This window comes from Stigmatopora argus, chromosome 20 (assembly GCF_051989625.1).
Source record: "Stigmatopora argus isolate UIUO_Sarg chromosome 20, RoL_Sarg_1.0, whole genome shotgun sequence".
Classification (NCBI taxonomy): Eukaryota; Metazoa; Chordata; class Actinopteri; order Syngnathiformes; family Syngnathidae; genus Stigmatopora; species Stigmatopora argus.
The window spans coordinates 11,002,413-11,010,130 of record NC_135406.1 but is presented as its reverse complement, the minus strand read 5'-3'; the positions used below and the strand labels follow the sequence as shown (position 1 = coordinate 11,010,130).

At 43.7% G+C, this 7,718-nt stretch overlaps 2 protein-coding genes and 1 long non-coding RNA gene across 3 annotated transcripts in view; 2 read left to right on the top strand and 1 right to left on the bottom strand.

The window, feature by feature from the left end:
- Positions 1 to 7,718, top strand: part of LOC144065517 (uncharacterized) — a 145,037-nt gene that overhangs the window by 68,918 nt on the left and 68,401 nt on the right. The gene's annotated exons all lie outside the window — the stretch shown is intronic.
- Positions 1,716 to 2,634, top strand: LOC144065673 (uncharacterized). Its single transcript, XR_013297257.1, has 2 exons — positions 1,716 to 1,933; positions 2,084 to 2,634. It is a non-coding gene; the product is annotated as an uncharacterized LOC144065673 (long non-coding RNA).
- LOC144065528 (uncharacterized) overlaps positions 3,491 to 7,718 on the bottom strand; it is a 149,661-nt gene continuing 145,433 nt past the window's right edge. The window contains exons 3-9 of the mRNA XM_077588472.1: positions 7,218 to 7,467; positions 6,661 to 6,924; positions 5,287 to 6,370; positions 4,513 to 4,710; positions 3,994 to 4,257; positions 3,625 to 3,909; positions 3,491 to 3,547 (exon numbers count right to left, since the gene is read on the bottom strand). Of these exons, the coding sequence (XP_077444598.1) occupies positions 3,498 to 3,547; positions 3,625 to 3,909; positions 3,994 to 4,257; positions 4,513 to 4,710; positions 5,287 to 5,347 (858 nt within the window). The 5' untranslated portion in view covers positions 5,348 to 6,370; positions 6,661 to 6,924; positions 7,218 to 7,467 and the 3' untranslated portion in view covers positions 3,491 to 3,497. The remainder of the gene's footprint in view (positions 3,548 to 3,624; positions 3,910 to 3,993; positions 4,258 to 4,512; positions 4,711 to 5,286; positions 6,371 to 6,660; positions 6,925 to 7,217; positions 7,468 to 7,718) is intronic.

Below are 7,718 nucleotides of genomic sequence, written 5' to 3'. Positions count from 1 at the left end.
GTCGTACTTCGATTTAAGAAATGAATTGGTTTAAGCAGACAACGGCCATCAAACATGGAGAGACAGCCAATGAGAGCGCAGTGTAGGGAAATTGTCAAGCAAGAGGCAGTGCATCCGCGCAAATTTCAAAATAAAATAACGGATATAGGAAATGTATTGATGTGGCACTCATTTGCATCTCAAAAGGTTTCGTAACCTGAAAATGTTGTACCTAGAGGTAAGTAGAGGTACTACGATGATTTGTTACTTTAATAACATGACTTTTAGAGTATGACGCCGAATAAACGCCAGTGAGATGTATACCAATTTCCCCCCTTCCCAGACAGCTGTCTGTCATTATCACTGTTGTCTAAATCCCACCAGACGCTAAGCTAAGCAGAGCTTAGCTCGCTGATTTTCATTGACTCACTGTCCGCCATTGACTTTAATAGACGTCAATTCCATTTTAAGTGAGAATGCTGCTATTGAATCATTGAATTATGTCTGCCAGTCCTCCCAGTTCAAATTGTTTTGTGTCAGGCAGATTAATTTATTTACTTGATAAATAATATTACATGGCTCAGAATTAGTTTATGTAGTACGTAAACACATCCCGTATTGTCCGGACTATAAGTCGCACTTTTTTCACAGTATGTATTACTTAAGTGCGACTTATGTTTTTTCCCCCCTCCCTGTCCACCAAATTCCTGTTTTTTTAGACTATAGTAAAAAAATACAGGTTCCAATTGTCCTTTTCTTTTGGTTTAAAGTATGTTTTTTTCATGGTTTCTGATCAAATTAAAGAAATGGCATCCCTAAAATACGACATAAACTCCAGTGTGACTTATTTATACATTTTTCTTCGTCATTGTACATTATTTAGCTGGTGCGACTTATACTCAGGTACGACTTATTATCTAGAAAATAGGGTATGTGCAATGCATTTGTTCTACATTTCAAATTTAAAACAGATTTTGTGAAGGAAAAACAAATCGAAGTGTTTTTTTCTTTATTGCGGTGTGCAGTAAAATTAAGAATTAGAAGAAATTAGATGTTTTTTTTTTTTTTTAGATTAGATAACTTTATTCATCCCGTATTCGGGAAATTTCACTGTCACAGTAGCAAGAGGGTGAGAATACAGACACAGGAAAATACATTTTGCAAGAGAGAATCGATCCTGACTCGTCTCCATCCGAGATCATTCTGCCGTCAGCCAGCTCTCTCTCACATTTTATTTACATAAAATTTTACAACATGCATCTCAGTTCTCGAAACAATTAAAGGTCTGCCGGATCTTCCCGAAAGAGCTCGTGTGAGCCAGTCAAGAAAAAGTCGATGTTTCTCATAACAATTGAAAGTCTGGATCCCAAGGGAGCTCAATGTTTCGGTGTGAACAATAGTTTTGAGAAGTCCAGCTGCAGGGGGGAGTGACCTTCCCGTTGTTTATCACGGTTGCAAGCAGATGTACTAAAAATGACTTTTTAAATCTTGCTATAGTGAGTAAGGTGACATTTTAGCAATGAAGATCATAACCACTAGATAGGTATTTTTTACTCTGTGAGTAGGTGGTGAATTTGAAACATTAAAAGATGTATTTCCGTTGGAATATGATGGTCAAAAGTAGGTATCGCAAGCATAAACACTTGTTTCTTTGCCTTTCATCTCCTATTTTTTTTGTCAACAGATTAAATATTTGTGGTTAGATCCTTGAATGAATCAATAGTTTAATAGATGCCTGAAATAATTAAATAATTGATAGCTGCAGCCGTAATTGAAGAAAATAAAAAGTGATCCAATAGAACTAACTATATGTGATAATTGTGCTTTTTTTGTTGGATTTCATTGCTGGGACACCGTTGTTGTTTTTATGTGTCTGGTCATTTTATATCTTTCTTTTTTTATATTCTACGCAGCATCTGCTAAGATGGCGCCGTTCACGCGGGAGCCAGTGGAAGTAGGTCTCTACACTCTTGTGTTTTTTGTGATTTACAGCCCTACTATCTTTTCTTTAAATTACATTTTAATATTTCTTAATACATTCCTTTTTACTTTGTACTTTATACTTTTTACTTTGATGTTTTTACAACTTTCCTTGTTCTGTTAGCCTGGCTTCTTTCGGCTACTTCTTTTTTGGAACCATTCAGCCATGCCTACGCTGTCACACACATGGGACTAGCTGTTACAATACGCAGCGGAAGGAGCAACACCTCGGTGCCGCCGGGGATTCGGAGCTGGACAAAAGTGCCGGGAGAAGAGGCAACGCTTCTACACAACCATTCCATCGTGGGATAAGATGGAAGAGCTGTCGGCACCTACCAGCAACGGAGTTGAGGTGCTGCTACTGTTGTCTTCAGCTCCAGACTACTGAGGAACTGTGCGGATAAGCTTGGAAGAGTGACTCTGCATATTCTCTACCTCGGTCACAGTCTGCAGAAGTTCCCCATCTTGTGGAAGACTTCCTGTGTGTGGTTCCAGTTTTTGTTTCCATTTTCCAGTTTCCATTTACTTTGATTTGCTTTGTACTTTTTGCTTTTGCTTTGTTGTTGTGCGGCCTTTGCGACTGTACTGTCTAACTTATAACTATGCCTTTTCTTGCTACTGTCACAATGAAATTTCCCGAATACGGGATGAATAAAGTTATCTAATCCAATCTAATCCAATCACAATTTCAAGTCCACAATTGAAGGTGTTGTCTGTCAATTATTGACATAGTTTTAGAAGGGAAGAGTGCTGAAAGCAAGCTTTGGCGAAATACTGGGCTCTTGTGGCTAAACAGAGTATTTATTTAGTTCAAGAAGAAGTTTCAAAGTCACGAATGCATTTTGACTAAGATGGAAAAATCATGCACACCTGGAAAATTATAATTTCAACTTGGTTACTACTTTCTGGTATTTAAGAGCAAATAATGCGGACGCCATTCTTTGCCTCGAATAAACGGGACGGACTGGTTTTAGGTGTCAGACTTTCTTTCGTTTTCTCTTTTAAAATCATTCGATTGACGCAACCTTGATTTGTTTTATCCTCGGGAATTGAAAAAAAAATTGAGTCGAGACCGCGTACGAGCGTTTCCGTAAAAAAACATCTTTATAGTTTTTACAACAAGTCAAAATAATTTTGTTAGCGTGATGGAAATCGCCATCGCAGGTTCTGCGATGTTTTTTCCCGTACGCCCGGTGACTGAATGGCAAGCACTTTTCCACCAGATTCTGCTAGCAAAGCTGGATTTTTTTCTGACAGAGTGGAGACCTGTCCATTGTTTGAGGTCTGGTAGTGTCCAGTCCGGTTGTCCGCGTCATCTTCCGTTCCTATCTTCTATCCAGAGGAACGTTCTCCGCGTGTTCTTCACCCGTTCTCTCTAGACAACTGTTTAAAGATGATTTATTTTTCAGTATTTCGCATTCAAGTCCCAGTATCACGGGTTCTTTGAGAACACCCCTCACCTTGACGTGTCCTCGGTTCACGGCGCTAGCGGCGACACCGAGCCTTCATGACGCAAGAGATTTTCACCCCCACGGATACTACCGCTCCCCCAGCACCCCTAAAACGATGTCCCGCTCTTTGGGATACCCTGCAAACGAAGATCAAAAACCACAGCTCGTCATTCCAAATCTGTGCCACAGTCTTTCGGCTTCCCCGCCACCTCACCATGCTCCGTCACTCGCAAGAAAACCACATTCACACGCATTTGCGTGGTGTTGCTCCGAGAGCAAGTGTACTCTCCGCTTCGGTCGGGCGTCAGGTCTCGCAGGTGGAGGCTCCCGTCCTCCGACAAGTCCTTCACGTACTTCTCCCAGGCGTCCGCCACGACATATTTCTGCCCGGCGGGCCTGCTGGCGATAACCTTGCTGGTGTTGAAGGTCCACGCGAGGTCGCTTTCGTTGATCACCAGCGCGCACTCGATCCTCTTCGACGTGTCGGAGATGTTCAAAGCTGGTAGGAGATAACCGTAGGTCTCACTATTAGATTCTTAGATTTGGGTGGTTTTCTTGGTCTGCAACCAGGTGAAGGTCTCACTTGTCTTCCTCCACGTGGTTCTTCGGCTGCTGTTGGAGGCGCTGACTTTGCAGATGTATTCGCCGTCGCCCATCAGGCGGAGCGAGCTGTTGATGCTGAAAAGTTTTGTCTCCGCCTGCTGGAGGACGTTGGAGATGCTGTCCGGAGCTGGCGCCAACGCAGGCCTGGAGAACCAGCGGATTTGGGGTCGAGGGAAGATTCCCTCCGAGCTGCAGAGCAGTTGGTTGTCTTCAACTTGTTGGATCTGGATCACGGTGACTGGAGCTTCACGGCAAACATAACACAAAGACAAAAACTTGTAGTTGACACGGCGACGGCTAAAAATGCCACAATAGAAAAGGTCTTCCCGGGGAGGAACTTGTGACAATGATGATGCTATATGCTACTGCTACGAGGCTCATCAGAGCGAGTCATTTAGAGCGCATTTTTGCGTTTCGGTGGACCAGAAACAACAGCGTCCCGACCTTTTGGTAGCTCTAAGGTAGTTTTCGTGCCAACGTGGGCCGAGACCAGGTTTACCTTCAACGTGGACTTCGAAGGTAGACACAGTGGTTTTGCTGACGGTTCCCACGTAGCACTGGTACGTCCCGTTATCTCCGACGACGACGTTCCTCAGTAGCAAAGACGCCTTCCCCTCTCTGAGTTTTTCCTTGAACAGCGAGGTTCTCCCCCGGAAGCGTTGGTTCTGGTAGGCCAGTTGGTCCGGATAATACGGTACTTTCGTTTCAAGTATGGGGAAATTTAGTAGTGAAAAAAAACAACCGATATAAGTAGATTTTCTTTTAATTATGTCTAATATTATTGTGTTTCAAAGTAATATTTCAAGTATACGGACTACAAAAGATATTTGAAAAGAAACTGCGCTTCAATAAGGAAGAAGTCTTATTGCAATTTCATCATCGTTCCGTAATGACAATTAAAAACAGGTTTGTAGAATACACCCAATGAAAGAAGAATCAAATGAAATTTATGCATTTATTTCCAAGCAATGAAAAAATCCAAGATTGATTCTCAAAGAAGAATTTTCTCATTTCTTGTACTACTCTAGTGCGATGTCTTTGTCCCACTCCGACTTGAAAAGGAATGATGCAAAGAAATGTATATTTGATTTTAGGCCCCACACTATCTTTTCCCATTTTCCAATATATCTCTCAATCATTGATTTGTTCCGCCTCTCATCTCAGTAGAAGTTGAACGTCCTAAGAGTCAGGTTGAACAGGAAGAAATATAAATGAGGACGACAAATAATTGAATTTGGGCCAATGAAGAAAGGAACGCCAGATTCCTTCTTACCCGCGACGACCGTTTGCAGGAAGAAGGCGGTCAGCAGCGAAGCCACCGCAGACGTCCTCATGATCTTCTTCAACCTTTAAATTACCACCCAAACCCGAACCAAGAACAGCTGTAATCCTCCTCAGACTCCGCCCACCAAGAACACTCCTTAACATAGTTGAGATAGCATTGGCTTATGACAGCACTGACAATATTTTCAGTGAAACTCAATTCGTTTTTAACATGAAGTATCATCACTCGTATCAACGTATTAAAGACGTGGGTTGTTTTTATTTATTTGCAGGAAATAAAATGAACCCTTCGGCGAGCGAGCGGTTAGCGTGTCGGCCTCACGGCTCTGGGGTGCTGGGTTCAAATCCGGGTCGGGCCACCAGTGTGGAGTTTGTATTTTCTCCCTGGGCCTGCCTGGGTTTTCTCCGGGTACTCCGGTTTCCTCCCACATTACAAAGACATGCATGGTAGGCTGATTGGACAGTTGAAATTGATTGGTTGTTTGTCTCCTTGTGCCCTGCGATTGGCTGGCCACCAATTCAGAGTGTCCCCCGCCCACCTCTGTCCCAAAGTCAGCTGGGATGGATAGATTGCGTAGATTTGGCCTTTTTTTTGTAAGTGCGCCACAAGATGTGCTGGTCAAAAATAGGTATTGCAAGCATAAACACTTATTTCTTTGCCTTTCATCTCCTAATTTTTTTTGTCAACAGATTAAATATTTGTGATTAGATCCCTCAACGAATATATAGTTTAATAGATGACTGAAATAATTAAATAATTGATAGCTGCAGCCCTAATTGGATCTCACTGTGCTCCGCCAGCCTTGAGAAAATGACGTTAACACGCACTTGCGAGGCGTTACGCAGAATGCACGTGTATTCTCCGCTTCGGTCGGGCGTCAGGTCTCGCAGGTGGAGGCTCCCGCCCTCTGACAGGTCCTTCACGTAATTCGCCCAGGCGTCCGCCATGGCATATTTCTGCCCGGCGCGCCTGCTAGCGATAACATCGCTGGTGTTGAAGGTCCACGCGAGGCTGCTTTCGTCGGTCACGGACGCACACCCGATCCTTTTCGACCTGTCGGAGATGTTCAGAGCTGGAAATGAAATTTATTTCAGATTCAGGTCACGTTTACGCGACGACGATCCTAAGCAAATTGGCGAGTGTGGCGTGTTGCTGATTTTAAGCATTGGCGCCACTTACTGTTCCGGAGTGCGGAAGTCTGACGCCAACCAAAAGGACTGGGTGGAGTTTTTTGCGTTCAAATTTGAGCGATTTCAAGTCGACGATTGGGCTCTCTGCGAACGTTTTTTTGTATTTCCCCTTCACCCCCGTTGTGGCGCAAACCACCCCCGGACCCCCGGTGTGGTGAGTAGAACATCTCACTTGTTCTCCTCCACGTCCCTCTGCTGCCGCTCCTGGAACTGCCGACGTCGCAGAAGTATTCCACCTCGGGTTCAGCGTGGATCGCCACGTAGCCGACCACGGCGTATAGCAGCATGCTCTCGTTTTGGAGGACCTTGAAGTTGCCATGGAGGGCGTGGGGCAACGTGGGTTGTGTGGACCAAGTGAGTTGGGGTTCGGGGAAGTACTCTCCTGAGCTGCAGAACAGTTCCTCGTTAAATTCTTCAATCTGGATGGTGACTGGAGCTGGAAAGCAAACAAGTGTTTTTTTTTTTTAATTTATAGAAACATTGTTTTAACAGTGACATTTTCATTGACTGTACATTGTGCCAACGGAATCAGGTCACAAAAATATTTAAAGTACTATTGGAGTATTGTAGTATTTTGAATGTTTTGTGAAAGGTTTTTCAGCTAATGTTCCAAATAAAAGACGCGATTTATCGATGTCAGAAAATCCCAGTAGTCGGATTTAATTCAAAACGATCACTTGACTTTCGTCACGTTTTTGGCCCGCCAGGGTGGTCACGACGCACATGTACCTTGCCTCGTCTCCGACCACGACGTTCTTCAATAGCAGAGATGCGTTGCCCTCTCGGAGGTTCTCCCCGTACAGGGAGCTTCTACCCCTGAAGCGCCGGTGCTGGTTGGCCAGCCGGTCGGCCTCGTCGTAGGAGTGAACCGGTGCTTCCTCCTCGGACAGCTGGAGCCAGCGAACCAGTAAATCATGTCCCGCGGGATAGGTCACCCCTAAAACGCAGCTGCTATTCCAGCGACACCAAACGTCGAGATCTAAAAAAATAATAAAAACCGGAGTAAAAATTGTAATTCACGATTTAAAGAGGTCAGAGAGCAATGGCATTCTCATTTGCTGAATATTTTTATCATTTGAGATCGAAGAGGTGAAATCATTTATTGGCTGAATGGGGTCAAGGAAAGGAATTTTGTAATAACATCAAGGGAGTGCCCACCAAATATGGGCAGTGCTTTGAATTTGGTTGCTGTTGGAATAATGATTCAAACCTTTTAAATCATTATTAGTA